At 43.3% G+C, this 21,677-nt stretch overlaps 1 protein-coding gene across 7 annotated transcripts in view; it reads right to left on the bottom strand.

Annotated features, from left to right (window-relative positions):
- Positions 1-360: 360 nt before the first annotated feature.
- The window catches only part of LOC147019713 (kinesin light chain 1-like), a 66,002-nt gene continuing 44,685 nt past the window's right edge, over positions 361-21,677 (bottom strand). For 5 of the 7 annotated variants that reach the window (XM_085894365.1, XM_085894363.1, XM_085894364.1 and 2 more), the window contains exons 12-16: positions 20,137-20,245; positions 18,294-18,404; positions 14,963-15,084; positions 12,896-12,962; positions 361-2,485 (exon numbers count right to left, since the gene is read on the bottom strand). In XM_085894365.1, coding sequence (XP_085750491.1) covers positions 2,381-2,485; positions 12,896-12,962; positions 14,963-15,084; positions 18,294-18,404; positions 20,137-20,245 — 514 coding nt within the window. In that variant the 3' untranslated portion in view covers positions 361-2,380. The remainder of the gene's footprint in view (positions 2,486-12,895; positions 12,963-14,962; positions 15,085-18,293; positions 18,405-20,136; positions 20,246-21,677) is intronic. The other 2 variants (XM_085894369.1, XM_085894368.1) reach the window with 2 other exon arrangements.

Here is a 21,677-nt window from a genome sequence, read left to right as displayed (position 1 = left end):
TGTGTGTGTGTGTGTGTGTGTGTGTGTGTGTGTGTGTGTGTGTGTGTGTGTGTGTGTGTGTGTGTGTGTGTGCGTGCGTGCGTGCGTGCGTAGAAATGTGATTATTTTGGAATTTGACACTCTATACATCTATGTATATAATATGCTGGCTCATCCATCTGTTTGTAACATTCCATTCCACCAATTGGTAGGCAGCTTTGCTTATACTACCATTGTCGCTTTTTTTGTTCCATGTGATTTTTTTTCTTCTTTCTTTCCCCATCTTGTGTGCTGACAAATACTAATTTGGCGGTGGACGGTACTTGCACTTGTGAGGTCAAGCATTTTAATTTTGAGCTGACAAAGAAACGGCACCTCGGATGGGAGGGAGGGTGGGGACCAGAGTCCACAGTGTATTCTGGAGGATGTTGCTGAATGTACAGAATAACAATTACAAGAAAACCATAAATTTACATATATTTCACCATCACCAAATATACAATCTGAGCAGAGGGACAAAAACGTATTTCCATGAGAGAAGTATTTTCGATTGCTCACAAATTCCACAATGAAAAGTGCTACAAATTATAAAGAACCTCTTATCGATGAATATAAATCACACAAAGTGCAAAAGTTGAAAACGAGTGAATGAACCACTCGCTTCCCTTCCCTCAGCTTAAGATTAGCCATGAAATCAAGACCATTGTTCATCAGACTGGAACATTGCCATAAACCCCATGCCAAATGAGAATAACAACAATAAAAACAACACACATGAAAGAAAGGATCAAATTCAAGCAACGAAAGGAAGAAAGCATTAGGAGAGGTAGAAACAAAGAGCTTTCACCAGTGCAACAGCAACAAATAATAATAATCATTAGCTTTTACGACCCCGTTTACCACCCCCCTCCCCCCACCCCCTTTAAATTACTTGCATCAAACATGCTCCACAAGCCCAAACGAAGCTTTTGCTTACAAAGAAAGGATGGGAGTGGGGGGTGGGACAAAAACATTGAATTTACACTGAAATAAGCCAACATTTTCAAGGTACGATGTGTCATCGGAACTGTTCAAACTTAAACACGTCCCAGCAGGTGATAAATATGCAAGTTTAAACGCGACAACATAGCATGGGACAACATGGCTGGCAATGCATCTGCAAAAAAGGCATCTGTGGCGATTGTAACCTCGAGACGATTTCAGAATCCAGCGCCATGAGCCATCTTTGTATCCCACTACGGATAATGTGCAGCCTTTCCGGCGGAGTCCGTTATGTGGCCAGGCCCTTACGTACCGTACGTTTTGAAAATGTCCTCACCCAGCAATTTGAACAGAGCAGCATGCACATTGCATCACATTAAACTTCAGCAATGGTGGATGCTCTGTTGGTTTTGCTCTGCCAGTTTATGTACCTGTATATGGCATTAACCCACATGATCTCGTGGCCAGGATACCTGGTTTATATGTCCAGGTGGCCTGGGGGTTCCATTCCCGGTGTGGGCACCACACCAGCAGGAGCTGCGACCGCTAGTGTAGGGACTCGAGTAAAATGGAGTGGCAAGCAATCGAAAGGTGTAATCGAGTCCGCTCGATCAGATGACGATGACGATGACGATGACGATGATATCAAGGTCGATCAAAAACCGCAATAGGGTATAAAAATGCCGGTTCAGTCATCGTCATTTTGTGTGCAACACGTGGCTGTGGGTTTGCGTCCTCGCTGGGAGCACAGCAGTGCTGATGATGCAGTGCCACGTGTGGGTTCGAACAGGACTTTGGAATTTTTGCCAGGGTGCCGGCGATAACTCGGCTCTACTTGGAGGAGAAATGACACTAATTTCCACGCACTCGCGCATGTATCACACAAGTGGGTCACGTTCCGTACGCTCATGAAAAGATACAGGTTCAGATTAATGCAATTACATAATCAGTGAAATGCGCGGTTGTGCCAAGCATCAAGAATGAGGAAGCAAAATAGGATGATTGTACAAAAATAATCTGAGCATTGTACACACTCTTTTTTGTGAGCAGTTAATGTGAGTTTTTTTTTTGTACATTCCTGCACAGCAGTAATATACAAGATGAGATCACATTGGAACAGCATTTAACTTCTCGCTCGATAGGTTTTATGACGACGTATTCAGCTTTGTGTGTGGAGAAGGTCTCATAGTGTTACATTTCTATGACAACAATCCTAAATATCCAGTTTGATTATTGCACAATCAGGCTCCAATTATCACCGCTAACGACCATTGTTACAAATCCTGCACCCACCACAACCAGCGAAACGTCCTCCTTGTTTATGACAATTTAATGTGGATTTGAATTGAACTGCAATAGATGTTCTTCCTGTTGTCTTATCCGCACTCTCGTTACAAATTCCTTGCCTCACAACTCTGGTTTATGAATGGTCTCTGGAGAGAGGTCGTTGGGAGAGGTCAGTTTGGCTGCTGCTGCTACCTCTGTAAGGACTCAACCTTGGTGTGGTTCCTCCTCCTTCTCCTCTCTGCAGAAAAGAAAACAGGTACGAGTGAAAACCTGAACCAGTCATTGAAATTCTCCTTTGGAGAGCAGATTAATTTGCTTTTAAATGACAAACATTTGCCTTTTTTTTTTTTGCAACATTGTTAAAAAAACAAGACCTTTTCTAATCAGAGATCATATTGTTGCGGTTCTGCGAAACCGTCATACCCGAGGCAACGGCACACGGCATATAGTGGTCCCGAGACAGTTATTTCATGAGTATTACTTTTAGATGGCCCTTCCCTATTGTGTAATGGGTTTATAGGTCATATGAATTGTGTGGGTTTTTCGGCAGGTCTTTATTACCATTGTTTATCTATTTTATTTACTTTGTCACACACACACACACACACACACACACACACACACACACACACACACACACACACACACACACACACACACACACACACACACACACACACACACACAGACACACACACACACACGACCTCTCCATCACACAAGCATGCAGACCACAGCAACAGTCAGCTCATTAGCATACACGCACCCTTTCACATTCAATTGCAAGCCATTGCCCAACGGATGCTCACCTCAAACGTTCACCAGACTCAGACCACAACGTCACAATGCCTTCATATTAATTCCCCCACACCATCGAACCACAACTTGAGCTCATATACACTCACCATTGATGCCACAACCTCAATGCTGAAAGCTCACCACAATGCTACACTACACCACCGCTGCCATCACTCAATCACCGTCACCACCGATGTTCACCACCTCCCTCTGGACCAGCAGGAGACATCATGCGGATAGCCTAACATTTCTCTCAATTACGGCCCTCATTGGGTGGCCGGTGCACATTCGTGGCCGGAGCGCGCAACCAAATACCCCAGCACCATGTTAACCTGAGAGCTCCATCCCGTGGCAGAGTTCGGGGCGAGTGAGGGCATCTCCGCTGCCAAGGCCTTGCATGGGCGGAGCTAGCGCCGGGGTAATGGTCAATATATCGATGAGGGTGCTGTAGAACACCCCTCGCTCCGCCTGTTCCGCGCTCACCCAGGCAAAAAATAGCGTTCCTTTCCTGCAGTAATTCTCTGCAGATTACGTCAGTAGGACCTTTACCAACTATAATATACGAGTACAACTCTCAGACTATAGTTCTAACTGTAGTAATTTTGAATGGGCAAACACCACCCATTCTGGGGGATTAGAAAAGGGAGCTGTGCGCTTTGGTTCTCTCTCTTGTTCTTGGGGTCACGGAGTGCAATAGAGCGAGTGTGACGAGCAGAATGGATGCAACTGAGAGTGGAACAATAATTATTAGCCCATGAGTAATTAACTGGAATTAAATTGCATTAAATCTTGCTTCTTCAGGTCAGGACAGGTATGGGAGCATGTGCCAGAGCAGCACGTCGCTGCGTCCACTTTCCGCCGGTACTCCAGGGGCCTCCGTCTGGCCATCCCCCAGGCAGATGCCAGGCCCATCCCCATCTCCTTGAGATGATGGTCAACCTGCTGCAACCACGAGGCATGTGGTCGGCCCACTGGCCTCCTCCATTCATGAGACTCCCTCGCTGAGAGAATCTGGTGAGCAGGATCAGCGTCAGGAAAACGAGCCACATGTCCATACAGCCGCAACTGACGCTCACGGACTATGCAGGTAACAAATCTCATCCGAGTTTCTCTCAGCAACCGTTCGTTGGACACAAAATCTGACCAGCGAGAGCCAAGGATTCTCCGAAGAGACCTGGTACCAAAGGAATTAAGTCTCCGTCTCAGATCCTTGGTCAGAGTCCAAGTCTCACATCCATATAGCAAGACTGGAAGTACCAAGGACCTGAAGACTCGGACTTTCGTCCTCCCGCACAGGTACCGGCAGCGCCACACCCCATGATCCAGTGAATCCATGACTCCCCAGGCCCGACCCAGACATCTATTGACCTCTGACTCGCAGCCAGCAGAGACATGAATATCACTGCCAAGGTAAGTGAATCTCTCCATGACCTCAACATCCTTACCACCTTTATTTAAACACCGTAACCCACAACTTCCAAGTGAAAAACAAATTCTGCAAATATCAGAAAATTAATTTAGAATACTAAACTAGAATATCTTGGTTGGATAAGTGTCCACCACCCCCCACCCACCCCGAGTTAATACTTGGTGGAAGCACCTTTGACAGCAATTACAACTGTAAGTCTGTTGGGATAGGTCACGACCAACTTTGCACACCTTCATTGGGAAATATTTGCCAATCTGTGTAAAACTGTTCAAGCTCAATCAAGTTGTGTGGGGAGCGTGATGGAGAGCAATCTTCAAGTCATGCCACAGATACTCAATTGGATTTCGGTTGGGGTTCTGACTCGGCCACTCAAGGACATTTATCTTTTTATTCCTTAGCCACTCCAGTGTAGCTTTGGCTGTGTGCTTCGGGTCGTTGTCATGCTGAAAGGTGAACTTCCATCTCAATTTCAGCTTTCTTGCAGAGTGAAGCAGGTTTTCCTCTCTGATTTTCCGGTATTTTGCTTCATCCATTCTCACTTCTATCCTGACAAGTTAGTAGAGTTCCCACAATAGGGTCCCGTGACCGTTTTTCCGGGACCAAGGTTTGAAGGGTGATTTTAGTAAATTTGAGGGTGCTGATTAAAATGAGCTGGGGTGAACCTCGTGAAAATGTGGGATCACTCGGCCAGATGCGAAAATTCAAAATGGCCGCCATGCGACTTCCAGTATATCAAAAATTGCATATCTTTGGTTCTTCATGTCCGATTTTTATGATTTTTGGGTCAAAATGTATGTTTTGAAGGTCAAGGTTGTCATATATTACCATTCCAGATTGTTATATTTAAGGCTTAAGTCACAAAATATGAAATTTAACTTTTCGGGGGCCAAATCCAAGATTGTCGTCGAGTAACATCTGGAAAATAGTAAAAATTCAATTTTTTTCTCATAATATTATTGGCAGTGAATCTTTTCATGCAAGTAAATGTTTGTTTCTACGTGGGAGTGCACAACAAATCGAGACACGGAGAGAAGGACGCAATCATTGTCTTTATTTTCAGAACATGATGTGTACATAATATCAATTTCTCAACTTTTACACTGTTCAGGTAGGTTATACCATTCTTTTGTATGTCCCTCCTGTACTTTATCTAGAACAGTAATATGATGAAAGCATATCAACATTCCTTCATTTTGTCTGTAGAGCAACAGTGTTTGAATGGAAAAATGAAATAAAACATGAATTATCTGAATTCCCGGCAATTGGACGCTTTCCCGGTAAGTATTCTTGTAATTTGCATTGACCAAAGTTTGATGTACTGTCCAAACTGTCTTTTATCTAAGACAGTCATAATAAAATAATATTAACATCTCTTATATTTTGACTGTGGCAATGTTTTTACAGTTGTAAATTAAATGAAATGAAATCTCCATTGAAACACATACATGTAATCCTTCAGTCATTACCTGAGTCGCTGGCTCCAGAGTCACAAGCAGCATCATTACTTTCAGCCCCATCATCGTGCAACAATGTCTGTTCTTGTTCAACCAAGTCATGTAAACTTCTTGGGAGTGCATCATGGGTATACCTCACTGACACACATCTACCGTCTTTCATCGTCCATCCATGGTTGGTGGGATTTGGGGGTGCATCCGGCTTGTCATAATTTAGTTGAATGTAAACTTGGGAGTTAACTCGCGTCACATGCAGATTTTGAGAATCTGGATCTGGTGGGATTCGGGACGTGGGCTTGTTTTTCATCTGACCCCACTTCCGTGCTCTGGCTTCACCTAAAGTTTTACTGATTGTGTCATTATAGATGTGTCTAATAGTGAATGTGGCCATTTGCTGAAGCACCTCTTGTGTCACTGGAAGTGTTTTGCCAACATCTTTCAAAAGATTGCGTGCCTCCTGAGTTCCTGTTCCTTTTTCATAAACTGTGTTTTTCCCATGTCCATAGAAGCCAGATGTTGTATCAGAGCAAGCCAGATAGTTTTTGTAGATGATGCCGATGGTGTGGAAAACTCCATCAAAGACAGTGAGCATGAGCGTCGTAAATCCACGACAGCATATCGAGATGGGTCCAGAAATGTGTACATGAAAACATCAGATAGGTTTCCTGCCACGAAGAACTTCCAGGTGCTGTTCAGTAATCAGGGAAACAAAGGCTGCCAAAGTTTCTAAAGGATGAGTTCACCAAGTTTGTAAAGAATCATAGAGAAATTGACTTTGTGTACTCCATCAGGCAAAATTGTTGGAACATCTCCTCCGGAGAAAGGATGGAAGAATTTGAATGTAGTCACATTGCGGCGGACACAATGCTGTTCTTCATCTATTCGCAAATCCGAAAAGCAGGAAAAATGGAGACAGTCGTGATTGATGCCGAGGACACAGATGTAGTGATTCTTTCTGCATATGTTGCACATCAACTGGAGGGCACCCTTGCTATCAAACGGAAAGACAAAATCATCAGCTGCAGAGACCTTTGCTCTGATGATGGAGCTGAAATATTAATCCCATTACAAATCCATAGTGGATCTGATACAACATCTGGCTTCTATGGACATGGGAAAAACACAGTTTATGAAAAAGGAACAGGAACTCAGGAGGCACGCAATCTTTTGAAAAATGTTGGCAAAACACTTCCAGTGACACAAGAGGTGCTTCAGCAAATGGCCACATTCACTATTAGACACATCTATAATGACACAATCAGTAAAACGTTAAGTGAAGCCAGAGCACAGAAGTGGGGTCAGATGAAAAACAAGTCCACGTCCCGCATCCCACCAGATCCAGATTCTCACAATCTGCATGTGACGTGAGTTAACTACCAAGTTTACATTCAACTAAACTATGACAAGCCGGATGCACCCCCAAATCCCACCAACCATGGATGGACGATGAAAGACGGTAGATGTGTGTCAGTGAGGTATACCCATGATGCACTCCCAAGAAGTTTACATGACTTGGTTGAACAAGAACAGACATTGTTGCACGATGATGAGGGTGAAAGTAATGATGAGGTTTGTGATTCTGGAGCCAGCGACTCAGATAGTGACTGAAGGATTACATGTATGTGTTTCAATGGAGATTTCATTTCATTTAATTTACAACTGTAAAAACATTGCAACAGTCAAAATATAAGAGATGTTAATATTATTTTATTATGACTGTCTTGAGCCATTCCATGCAACTTTCTCTAGCGGTCACATGAGTCACAGATTTCAAAGTGCTGTCATTCAATGAAGAATGATTCATTCGGAATTTTATTTCTGCAGGCTTGTAGAACGTTGGGCCCTTTGGATGTGGGCCAAAAATAAATCCGAATGAATCATTCTTCATTGAATGACAGCACTTTGAAATCTGTGACTCGCATGACCACTAGAGAAAGTTACATGGAATGGCTCTCTTAGATAAAAGACAGTTTGGACAGTACATCAAACTTTGGTCAATGCAAATTACAAGAATACTTACCGGGAAAGCGTCAATGCCGGGAATTCAGATAATTCATGTTTTCTTTCATTTTTCCATTCAAACACTGTTGCTCTACAGACAAAATGAAGGAATGTTGATATTCTTTCATTATATTACTGTTCTAGATAAAGTACAGGAGGGACATACAAAAGAATGGTATAACCTGCCTCAACAGTGTAAAAGTTGAGAAATTGATATTATGTACACATCATGTTCTGAAAATAAAGACAATGATTGCGTCCTTCTCTTCGTGTCTCATTTTGTTGTGCACTCCCACATATAAACAAACATTTACTTGCATGAAAAGATTCACTGCCAATAATATTATGAGAAGAAAATTGATTTTTTACTATTTTCCAGATGTTACTCGACGACAATCTTGGATTTGGCCCCCGAAAAGTCATATTTCATATTTTGTGACTTAACCCTTAAATATAACAATCTGGAATGGTAATATATGACATCCTTGACCTTCAAAACATATATTTTGACCCAAAAATCATAAAAATCGGACATGAAGAACCAAAGATATGCAATTTTTGATATACTGGAAGTAGCATGGCGGCCATTTTGAATTTTCGCATCTGGCCAAGTTAGCTCACATTTTCACGAGGTTCACCCCAGCTCATTTTAATCAGCACCCTCAAGTTGACTAAAATCAACCTTCAAACCTTGGTCCCGGAAAAACGGTCACGGGACCCTATTGTGGGAACTCCACTAAGTGCCCCAGTCCCTGCTGAGAAACGTCCCCAAAACATGATGCTGCCACCACCATGCTTCACAGTGGGGATGGTGTTCTTTGGGTGATGTGCTGTGTTGGATTTGTGGCAAACATAACGTTTTGCATTTAAGCCAAAAAGTTCCATCTTTGTTTCCTCAGACCAAAAAACCTTTTGCCACGTGGCTTCAGAATCTCCAGTGGTTTTTTTTGCAAACCTCAAATGGGACTTAAGGTTGGCTTTTTTGAGTAATGGCTTCCTTCTTGCCACCCTACCATACAGGCCAGACTTGTGGCGTGCGTGGGATATTGGTGTCACATGCACAACAGTAAACAGTCTTTGCTATAAAGGCTTGTAGCTCTTTCAAAGTTGCCATTGGCTCTTGGTGGCCTCTGTGATCAGTCCCCTCCTTGCTTGGTCATCCAGTTTAAAGAGACGACCTGATCTCGGCAGTATTTTGGTGGTACCATACGTCTTCCACTTCTTAATGATTGTCTTGACTGTGCTCCAAGGGATATTCATGGTCTTTGAAATATTTTATACCCATCCCCTGAATTGTGCCTTTCCACAACTTTATCCTGGAGGTCTTTTGAAAGCTCCTTGGGTCTCATGGTTGAGTCTTTGCTGTGAAATGCACTACCCAGCAGAGGAAACCCACAGGAAGAACTGATTTTATTCTGAAATCATCATAATCACAATCACAATTTAACACAGGTGAAGGTGAATTAACTTGGTGTGTGATATTGAAGGTGATTGGTTACACCTGAGCTAAATTACAATTGCTATTATAAGGGGGGGGGGAGGTGGACAGTTATCCAACCAAGATATTCTCGGTTTGTATTCTTCAGACATTTTCTGATTTTTTTTTTTTTTTGGAAGTTGTGGGTTACGATGTGTAAATAAAGGTTGAAAAGTCTGATTTAATGGAATTTAATTCCAGGCTGCAACGCGACAAAAGGTGATATATATATATATATATATATATATATATATATATATATATATATATATATATATATATATATATATATTCAAAACATGTGGAATGTGACGAGCACTCCACCAATCCCCATTAGACACAGTCCACACCAAAGCATCGCCTGCAACACAGTGATTCACCTCGGTGACTGTGAAACAGACATAGATTATTCATGGTCATCATCAGTTAAACATCAACCAGAACCACCGATACAGATTTCAGGCTATTTACCCTCATCAGGATGGTATACCCATAAATATCTAACCAATGATGACCACATTCGTCATTTATACATCAGATACACCTCCTGACTGTTGTGTGCGTCGCCGTGAATTATGTCTCACATGGTAAAAGCGCATAATCAGCAGAGAACAACCATCTGTCTGCCACCCAGACAATTGTTCCTGCTAATGCAAACCATTCAATCAGAAGGCACGTGATGATCTCACATGATGTATGTATGTATGTATGCATGTAAGTGTGTGTGTATATATGTACAGTATATATACATATATATTTAACAACCTTGCACAATAACAGGTACAGCACAGGGTAAGCCACAAAAATGACATTTTCATACCACAATTTTACTTCTAACAATGGTAGAAACTCGCGATACACCAAAATGACAATACAACGTTTAATTTTGTTCTCGTGTTCAAATTGTCCTAAGCTTTGTGCATACATGTGAAGTCCGCAAGCAGAATCAATCGTCATCCAAAATTTTGCGTGAAACGTTCAACAATAACTTGTTTGCTTTCACGTCGGCCAAATAAAGTAATCGAGGGGAAACGGATCAGCTGACCTGCCTGGCAGGCCATGGATATCGCGATCTGTGGGAGATGAGACAATTAGGAAAGGGGTCATATGGTGGGATCATATGGCACCATCTTGCATAGTGCACGTGCACGCACATGGCGTGTGAACGTACCTTTTTAACTCACAGTAACAGCTTCACCCGATTCGGGATCCTCAAATAAAGATAGGAGCTGCAAATGTGATTCGTGCTTTGGCCACAGCACACTTATTTTGGGATTGTGTAAAGTCGATTCAACAAAATCAACATTTGTTTCCCATCCATAAAAAAAAGACATGATTTCAGTTTGTTGAGCATCACGTGGAGATACACGCGGCCCTGGTAAATGAAAACGGGGTCATCAAGGTTTATCTAGTTATGATATGGTCATCATAGATTTGAACATGAAATTCCATGAGACGGCGCTGGTCGTCCTCCGTCGAATCCTGCAATAAATTAATCCCTTTATATTGCAAGAGAAACTAGCACGGCACTCTGACGTCGTGATGTCAACACATGTGCCTCCACCCACATAATTACATCGTTATACATACTTGTACCAAGTTTGATTTAAATCCCTTCAGTTGTTCTCAAGTATCACATTTTTACCAGACATGACCGCTTGATGCTGAAATTGAATCAGTTCATCGTTGCATCATCATATACAGTATATACTTATACCAAGTTTGGTCAAAATCCCATGACTGGTTCACAAGTTAGCGTGGTAACAGACTTTTTACTGAACAGGACACCTCTGACCTCAATCTCATCAGTTAGTTTGTGGGCGCCAGCAGTGACCACTATTTTCGTTGTGTCTGCGTGTCTGTCTGTCTGTTTGTGACTTTTCAGAGCATAGCTCCATGACATTTGATGCGATCTTGATGAAACTTGGACACAAGCGAGATATCATGGTCGAGTTGTGTCTTTTTGTATGAGAGGCGTCCCACACCCCTTGTGGGCAGAGCCACGCCCACTTGAACCTTTTATTTATTTATTTTTTTCTCAATTTTTTTCTCGCAATTTCATTTTCTAGAAGCTGTACGTAATATCCATCAGTACAACATATAAAAAATCCGATTTGATTTGGTCAATTTTGACGGAAGAGCTTCCACTAACTCAATTGTATCATGGCATTGTTCAATAATACCCGAGAACCATCGTCGCCTCCCGGCTTGTTTATTTTAACATCATTATACACACATTTGGACCTAGTTTGACTTGGATCCCTTCAGCCGTTCTTAAATTATCGTGGTAACGCAAATCTATCACAGTCGCACGGATGGACAGACGGACAGCCGGACGGACAACCCAAAAGCATAATGTCGCCGGCAAAAAAACGTTTTTGTATAAAATAAACTTTACCGTACATTTATACCACTCGACGAGATTCTTCCTTATAGGCATAGTCACATTTATTTGGCCCATCCTGTATTTATGCCAAGATGAACATAGCTTTTCCTGGGAGCAGGGAACAGATCTGAACAGTCCCATGAGCTTGAACAGTCATACACTTTGACGACACTTGAAGCAAAAATCCAAAAATAGTTCACTTTCTCTTCGCGAAGGACAGCGTGGGATCTTTAAAGTCCATCGACTCGTGCCCACAGACGGGACGCCCGGTTTAACGTCCACCCAAGGGATGGCACACAGAATGACGAATCATCCTGCCAGTGACAACACTGGGATGACAGCTTATAGCTGGGCTGAGATTCAAACCCAGGCTCGATAGCATGAAGGGGACTGTGCGCTACCTCTAAGGTATATTACTAGTCCCAAAACTTGTAATATCAGCAATATTTTTTAGCTTATCTGGAATTTAAATTCCAGATAAGGGAATGTGATCGCGCAGCGTCCGTCCATCTCCTATTTCGACTTCTCCGGCTGAAATTTGGCAGCAACATTCCTCTCCTGACTGGTAACAGGGATTGCGAAGCTCGTTCTGACGACTCGACTTCAAGTATGTTAAAATGGCCGACTTAGTCAATTTCTTCAAAAATCTTCTCCAGACCCACCAGTCAGAATGCTACTAAATGTGTGACATTAGGCTCGGGCAGGGATGTTAAAATTGCAGAGGTCATGCTGATCACATGACCAGAAGTGTGTCAAAATGGCAGTCACACAAATTCCTTCCAAATTCTTCTTCCCCTGATCCACAAGTGAGAATGCAACCAAATTCGGGTTACAACATTAGGCCAGGGCCCAGATAAGCTACAATCCAGTGGTCCAATTTTTAAAATGATGGTTCACCAGAATTGTTCAATTGTCCCTTCAGAACCGCTCACAACACGAACCCAATGTGAAATGGAATGCAATACATGCAGATAAACGATGTTTGTACTTGACTACCTGTCACAGTCCAGAACATTTATTAGATATCCGCAACTTCCTCCCAAGAATTACACTTTGCAGAGGTTCTCCGGTCAACCCTTAACGACACACGGGTCCTGCTGTACCTGAACAGGGTCATCCCAGGGCCGGCCGCTTCCAGTCAATGCATTCAGAGAACTTGCGCGCTTCATGCTGTGGATAAGAACACGGATCATCACGTTAATAAGCTCGGTAAAGCCAGGAATCGGAGGCTCAATGCTCACGAGGCAGAAGGGATCGATGATTTAGTAATCAGAAATGCAAAGAACAAAGTTATGTCAAGCAAAAGTTATGCTTGATAATGGGAAACATAAATCCAGATAAACCGAAAGCAAAAAGTGTCATGTTATGTTCGTCATGATGTATGCCAACAAAGCTGGTTTTAAAGTCCTGGGTGTTTGTTATACTACTTTTGAAATAGTTACGTTGGAGAAGGTATGTACGAGCTAGGATATCAAGTTATAGGGGTCCACGTGATCACGCAGGGTAGATCATTTTCTGTCACTAGAGACATGTTATAGTGAAGTTGTTCTGTTTCTACGTATGCTGTGAGAGGCGGTATAGTTTACTCTGAAGCTGAGGGAGGCAGGTGCGATTCATACGTGTCTTCTCTTTATAACCAGCCAAGGCCCAGGTAAGGGAAGGGGAGGAATCCAATTGGAGACGTCGGCCGTTGGTGGGCAAGTCGATAACCACCCCCCACCCTCACAGTCCACACCCCGAGTGCAAGGAGTGCGGCATGGTACCGATCGTCATGGGGACCCAAAGGGCGCAATGCTATTGACGGCTTGAAAAGCTGCACATCACTGTTCGAGTGACGCCAGGGGCACCGCCACACCAGCGTGATGCAGCCGCGGCACGAGTGGCTTGATAGGGCAGTGCCGCGCCACGAGCGAACGGGGCATGGTCACGGGGGGGGGGGGGGGAGGGGATAAAAGGTCGTGCACAGACACTGACAGTTTTTGTTGGGGAGTTTAGTTGGTACATGCTGCTTCTTCGCTTGATGCTCAGCATTTAAGGATGGGGATTGGCATCTCGTGTTGGGACAGGAGGTGGAGGGAAGGGGACCTGTGAAAACTGCTCCTCTTTAATTATCCTTAATTGTTCCACTGACTGTAAAGACAAAAGTAATAAAGAGAGCCTGTAAAAATGTGGAAATAAAAACAATTTGTAAATCACCTCCTTCACCTTCGGGGGCGGAGGTAACGAGCATGATAAGATCCATCAAAGAGGACAACCTTGTCGAAGAGACGAAGTTGGTGCACGTCACGAGACAATCTCCATATCTTATATGACAGCACATGTGACACAAAGCTCAAGAGCATTCTGAGTAGTTGTGAGTGCTTCATCGTCTGACATTTTGTCAAGAACCAAAAGTAGGTGGAAAGTAATAAAACCTTTTATTATTGGGAAATACAAGCAGACCAACCAAGTCCACAAACCCCTACCATCGACGAGGCATTCCGTGAGAATAGAAGAATAAAAGATGTCCGCCAGATTGTTTCATGTCCTTCACCGTACCTTCTTCCACACAAACTCGGACAGCTAGAGGTCAAATATCACCATCATGGAAGTTGATTCAGATTAGAATGTTTGTTTGTTTGTTTTTAATACCTGAGCATCCCCGAATGCCATAATTACCTCCAACACCGAAGGTGGATGGAGGTTATGTTTTTGCCCCTGTCTATCTGTCTGTTTGTCTGTCTGTGAACATTATATTTCAAAAAGTTGAGGACAGATTATAACAAAACTTGGTGGATGAGTTAGGTTGGTGACAAGAACAAGCCAATTAGATTTTGGTTCAGGTCCGAATCCAGATTCGGCCTATCAGTGGAATACAGGAAGCCTGGTGTTGGCTTAGTGGTTAGGGTGGTGGCTTGGGATCCTCGGGTCCTGAGTTTAAGCCCCGTTAAATGAGCACCAGTGTACTGCTGAGGGGGACACTGCATCAGCGGCATAGCTGCGTCCCAATCAATGATGCAACCAGCAGCCACAGGCTGCACTCGATAGAGAGAGAGAGGAATACAAAACGTAAACTGTTCAGCCTTGTGGAGGTACGCGCACCACCGAGTGCCGTTATAGTTAATACCTGCTTTTATGACTGTACACGGACTTAGGGGTGACATCATGCTTCAACGTGTGCTTAAAGGTACCCAGGGTTAGGTGGATCATCCGGCTGTCCCTTCAGCTTCATGACGAGCTTCTCACTGCTGCGCAAGATCGTCTCGCGAAGGCGCCCAAAAGAACTGCTCCGCACCAGCTTTCCAGAACCATCCTGCACCACAAAACCTGCACCTCAATGGTTTTCAACGGTTCCTTAACACTTGATAAATTGGCCTGTTGAGGTGTCATATCTAAACTGATGATCCAGTGCTCATAACACAGGTTACAATAAAATCATCTATATATTACTAAAACTCTCATCCATCTTGTGTGTGTGTGTGTATATATGTATGTATGTATGTATGTATGTATGTATGTATGTATGTTCCCAAAATACAGCCAAAACGGTACACGACAGTGCAAAAATTTTCAGCCCACCTTACTCACCATTCTCCTGCAGTGTGCAGTATCAAGTTTCGTTGAAATCGGGAAACAAAAAAATTATTAAAAAATCCATTCCCGATTCAGTCAAGTACTCTTCGAGAGAATTTGATCAATGCAAACAACCTCAGCGGTATAGTTCGCTGGAGCTATCTTCTTCGTCTTCTTTTTTTTTTTTCGAAATGATTTTTTTCATCAACCGCTGTCACAACGGGAACCCAACGGGTTCACAGGTCGTCTGGTATATTATATAACACAGCCATCTGATGAGGTCATCATGGCGTTTGTCAAAGTTCGAAGAATTTTGGAGTTTCCATTGCTCCATTCCCCAACTGCTTAATAACAACATTGGTACTTCCTGGTTGTGATTGGTGCATGTAACACAATGTGTCCATGTGGCAAATGGCACTTGTTGGGGCCAAACGCAATCGGGCCTCACCAGTCCCAGTCAATGGGGCATCAATAGCCAATACGCGCGCACGCACGCACACGCACACACAATAATGTGCAACTCTTCAAACAGCTGTCATAATTTTACGAATATGACCATCTTTTCTTACTTTCACATCACCGAAAGAACCAGTTTGAATGTTTCTTTCCATTGACATTTCAACCCTGTCGAACAGTCTCTCTGTGTACCAGCAGATGCGTGTTTTAGAGACGTTTCTCTTTTTTTCTTAACGACAAAGTCATACGTTTCTAAACAAGGCAGTTTCCTAGGGTCTATTCAAATGCAAGAATCCCACAATACAAAACCATCAAATGTATGGTTGGAAAGTGCAGAGACACGGGAAGCGTGGAAGACCAAATTAAAGGGCACAGTGGTAAAAAAAAAAAAACCTTCAAGTGCAAACGCCAGATAATATAGCGGCCACAAGAGAAGCTTTGCAGGATTCTCCGAAAAAGTCAACATGCCAACGAACTTCTCGCAGAACCATTTGCAGACTCATACAAGATGATCTGAAACTGTAACTGCACAGATGCTACAGCACCAGACCAAAACGAACTCGAAGGGCACTCGGTAGAACACATTGCTCCGCCACATCATGCCTGATCCACGACATTTCAGGCCCAATACATTTTTGAAATATCATGTTATACAGTACTATATCGTTTTTGGCCCTTTCTCTCAATGGTGAAGAATCGCTTTAGAAACGAAATAATTCTCGTATCCAGATCGGGATTCGGATCTTCACCAAAATCCCCACCTCCTATCTGCCATGATCTTTCCTGGGAAAGCCACATTTCCAACCTGGCCTCCAAAGCCAGTGGCCGACTGGGAATCCTCCATCATGCAAAGTCCTTCCTTGGCCCACCTGAGATCCTGACCACATACAAAGCTTTTGTCCGCAGCCTGATGGAGTACTGCTCTCTCCTCTGGGCTGGTGCTCCTGCCTCTCACCTTTCTCGGCTTCACGCTGTGGAAACCAAGGCATTTTGGATCATTGATGTCTCCCACGATGAGGGTGAGTCTTTGGGCCTCTCACTCTCTCACTGCAGGCAGGTCGTTGGTCTTTCTGTCTTCTACTGTCTCCTCCCCGATCTCTCCCCCCCCCCCCACTCTATCTGCGATATGTCCCCAACATATTTCTGCAGAGTGCTCAAGGTCCGCCAACAACCCCTTCTGGTAAAACTACCAAAATCACGAATCACTGCTCACCTTCACTCTTTCACTCCTTCCCCCCCCCCACCCCATCTTTGGAATAAACTCCCTCACACTCTTCAATCCCATTCTTCCCTCCAGGCCTTCAAAACAGCAGTTCACCACCACCTATCTTCCCCCATCCAAACCCTCGATCTTTTGTACCCCCGTTAATCCACCCCAAACCCACCTCCTTCAAATTCCCTGCTTTCCTTCCTGAAAGTCCCTGGAGTGTCCCTCTTGTATTCCCCATGTTCCCCACTGTTTTCTCCTTCCCTCTCCCACCCCTCTTGTCTCACACCCCCCGTGCTGTGTGTTGTGTGTTAGCTCTCATAGGAGCCTCGGCAATGTATACAAAAAAAAATCGAATTAATTTGTCCTTGGAACACACCCAATCTGTCCATCAAGTTTCATCTGAATCCATCCACAACTTTTTGAGATACAGTGCTATATATCGTTTCGCTCTATCAATGGTGAACAATCACTTAAAAAATTATCAGATCCGGATCCGGATCCGAATCTCCATCAAAATCTAATCAGTTTGTCCTTGTCACACACCCAACCTGTCCACAAAATTTCATCCGGATCCGTCCACAACTTCTTGAGATATCCTGTACACAAACAGACAAACAAAGGGGTGAAAACATAACCTCCTTCACCTTCGGTGGCGAAGGTAATAAGAGGTGGTGTTCAAATGTTTCTCAACAGACAATTAACCCATGACCTCCCTCCTCCCTGGATCCCTCTCCTCCCAACTCCTACAGATGGGGGCCCCTCAAAGCTAACGCCTGAGAAAACAACCGAAGTGCTAAAGTCAAAGTGCTGAGCATCGAGCAAGGGGAGCAGCAGGCACCACTTTATTTTAAAGTCTTTGGTTTGACTCGGCCGGGGTTTGAACCAATGACGTCTCAGACTCAGAGCAGCTCCTCCAACCATTACCATTCTGCCAACAAGTATTGTGTAAAGCAAAAAAAAGAAAATATATATATATATATATATATATATATATATATATATATATATATATATATATATATATATATATATATATATATATATATATATATTCAAAGTCCAGAGAGCAGGACATGCACAACCACCAGTTTTCAAGTCATTCAGTCCAGCAGTTCAAGAGTGCATACAGGTCAAACAGACATGCAAAACACTTGTGAAATTATTGTATGTATGATGCAAATACAAAGCAATCAGGTAGAAATAAATAAACATACCATTCAAGTTAAACTGCTCAGTTGCTCACTTAATCAGTCAACCCCTTCTGTGAACGACCACCCACTTACCCCAGACCAATGAGGAGTTACAATGACGTCTCCACGCCCGTCTGACCCACCATCGTAGCGAACAACCTCTCCAATGGAAGAATGACCCCGTCGCCTATCCACACCTTCTGTCTGCACAAAATGATGTAAAAGTAGGGTATTATAAACATTTGAACGTGGAAAAAATAAATAAAACCAATGTCACCCACAGGGTGACCCGTATCTCGCCAAAAGGTGACCACGTGCGACTTCTTTAAGGTCACACTGAGGTGAACAGAGCTGCTATCCACCAGGAGCGACTCCTTGAGGAATATCTGCCTACGAGAGATTCCGATGAGACTCGTTCTACAGAGCAACCATGAAAAATATGCGTTTTTTCGTCATGTCGTCATCAAATGATGTCAGCGTCAAACTTTTGACAGATCTGGAAAGCACTTATCAAGCGCTTCCAGAAGAGGTATTACTCGATATGGTATCTAAGATTTCAAAATTTGACCTTGGGGTCAAAAACTTTCGACCTCCAGCGCTCACCATGAAGGTCAAGGCCGATCACCCCCAAAAAATAATCAGCTGAGCGCCAGACCATGAACTATATTCCCATGAAGTTTGAAGACGATCCGATCAAAATTACTCAAAAAATAAGGGTTTCGTCGACTCCCCTGATTTGCGATAAAGTGACCTTGACCTTGAAAATTTTATGCGCTGAAAGGGACCTCCTATAGGCCTCTGATATGCGAAGTTACAAAAATTTCCAATGATAACTTGATTATGGATGGATTATGGATAACTTAAACAATGGATAACTTGGTAAAATGATTACAGACAAAAAAAAAAAAAAAAAAAAAAAAAAAAACATACAAGCTGACTAACATATCTTGCAAAAACTTCGTTTTGGCAAGATAACAATAATATGAATAAAATTTCAGCAAATTATTGCCCATCAAACAAAAAGCAAGGCTTAGGTGGATAAATTCACAAAAAAAAACCCTCAAAAATTTATTTTACACTTAATTCTTCCCCAATTTTGCTGAATGTGTTTATCTACTTATATTATACAATGACAAAGCACATCTCGGTTTTATGAAAAAAATATTATTTCAATCAAATCAGCTGACCTTTATCTTCACTATTCCTCACATTTGTACTCTTTCCCCAATTCTCTGTAAGGCTTATTAAAAAAACACTAAAAAAAACACACACACACACACACACACACACACACACACACACACACACACACACACACACACACACACACACACACACACACACACACACACACACATACACACATACACACACACACACACACCTCATGGCCATTTGTGACAAGTGTTCAATTTGTTCCAAAAAGGAAGTCGATCATTAGTTTTGAACAAAATCATACCCTTTGTGTCCACACAATGGCGAAAGCATGTGTTTTTTTGAACCCCAACATGACCTACTTTTTTAAAATGGTAGCTTGGGAAGGTCTCAAAATCAACTCAAGAATGAACACCAGTTTTGTGAAAATCCCACCATTGCTTTAAGAAACAAAGTTTAACACATATAATGATGAACTGATTTATTAAATGCCACAGCAGGAGCTTCCGTTCATTCAAAGCAAGTTTGGATCTCCTTCAGGCCGGCACTAGTTTGAGCTCAAACTAAATACCCATGTTCCCATGAGCAGAAGCCTGAACCAGGGTGACCAGCAGTTCAGGAGGAAAGATTTTGCTTGGGTCAGAATCAGGTAGTGTGTGACACCTGCAAGAAGAGACACTACAAATATGGCCCGAACTAGTACAGAACTCGGTGAACGAGACAAGACAAACCAGAGGATGTCGAAGTGCCAGACAGCCTTCTCAGCATGGCATCAACCCACCTCTTTGCGAGCACGTGCCACATACTCATCAAGCGTCTCTGCAGCCTCGATGCGGCCCTGACGCCGATACAATACTCCGAGATTCTTGAGTGTGTTGGTCACTGTTGAACTGAGGAGATAAATTGTAGCTCACATGAATACACACAAACAAACTAGTCTAAATTAAGATAGAGATAAGCTTGGTGGGGGCTTAATGGTTTAGGCGGTTGGCATTTTTTTATTTTTTTACATACACCGTCGAGGCTCGTATGAGAGCTAACACACAGAATAGACAACAAGGGGAGAAGGACACAAGAGGGGTGAGAAAGGGAATGAAAAAACAGGGTGGAACAGAGACATGAGGGGAGATCTGTGGAAGGGAGAGGGATGGGGTAGGGGTACATAGGGTAAACAAGATGGACACTACAGGGACTTTCAGGTCCTTACACGACAGGGACTTTCAGGAAGGAAAGCAGGGAATTTGAAGGAGGTTGGTTTGGGATGGATTAACAGGGGGTACAATCGATCATGGTTTTGGATGGGGGAAGATAAGAGATGGTGGTGAACAGCTGTTTTGAACACCTGGAGGGAAGAGTGGGATTGAAGAGAGTGAGGAAGTTTATTCCAAAGATGGGGGGGAAAAAAAAAAGAAAAAAAAAGGATATGATCTTAAGGTCCTGAGTTCAAGCTTGTTTCTGGTGTATGTTCCCCCTCCATCCCCTCCTTTACCTCAAATGGCCGCACTGCTGACACCGCACGTGAAAAGGCTGAATGCCTAAACTCGGTGTTTGCATCGAAATCTTGTGTCCGAAACCCATCGCTTTCTGCACCCACCTTATCCAGTCACACCCAGCTGTCCCTGGACTCAGTGTCCTTTTCTCCTGACAGGGGTGGAGAGCTTGCTGTCAAATCTCGACAAATTCTGCAACCGGTCCAAACGGCATCAGCCCACATGTCCTAAAAACCTGCTCTTCTGATCTTGCTCACCCTCTCTCTGTTCTATTCACCCTCTCATTTGCTCAAGGCCATCTGCTTGGGAATCAGCAAACATTACTGCCCTGCATAGAAAGGTACAAAGACAGATCCCTGTAACTACAGACCAATCAGCCTTCTCCCAATCATCAGCAAAGTTATGGAATCCATCATCGCTTCAGACATTAAATCCTTCCTCTTCTCCAAGGCTTGATTTCCAATCATCAATTTGGTTTCAGACCAGGTCACTCTACCCTGGATATGCTGCTTCTGCTCTCCCATCAATGGATGGAGGTCCTCAATGCCAGACAGGAAATGAGAGCCATCTCCCGAGACATATCATGTGCTTTTGACACGGTCTGGCATCCTGCCCTGCTCACTAAACTCTCTTCCTATGGTATCCAAGGCAATCTCCACTCATGGCTTCCTCTCCTGTCACAGGCAACGTGTGGCCCTAAATGGAGTTCTTTCATCCCCTCTTCCTGTCCAGGCTGGAGTTCCTCAAGGTAGCATTCTGGGCCCTGTTCTTTTTCTGGTTTTCATCAATGATCTCTCCGACTCCCTGGAAAATCCTCTATATCTCTTTGCTG

The sequence above is a fragment of the Eptatretus burgeri genome, chromosome 9, assembly GCF_056783735.1.
Source record: "Eptatretus burgeri isolate ZD-2024b chromosome 9, Ebu_testis_v1, whole genome shotgun sequence".
Lineage (NCBI taxonomy): Eukaryota > Metazoa > Chordata > Myxini > Myxiniformes > Myxinidae > Eptatretus > Eptatretus burgeri.
The sequence above is the reverse complement of the archived record's forward strand: the minus strand, read 5'-3'. Positions and strand labels throughout refer to the sequence as shown.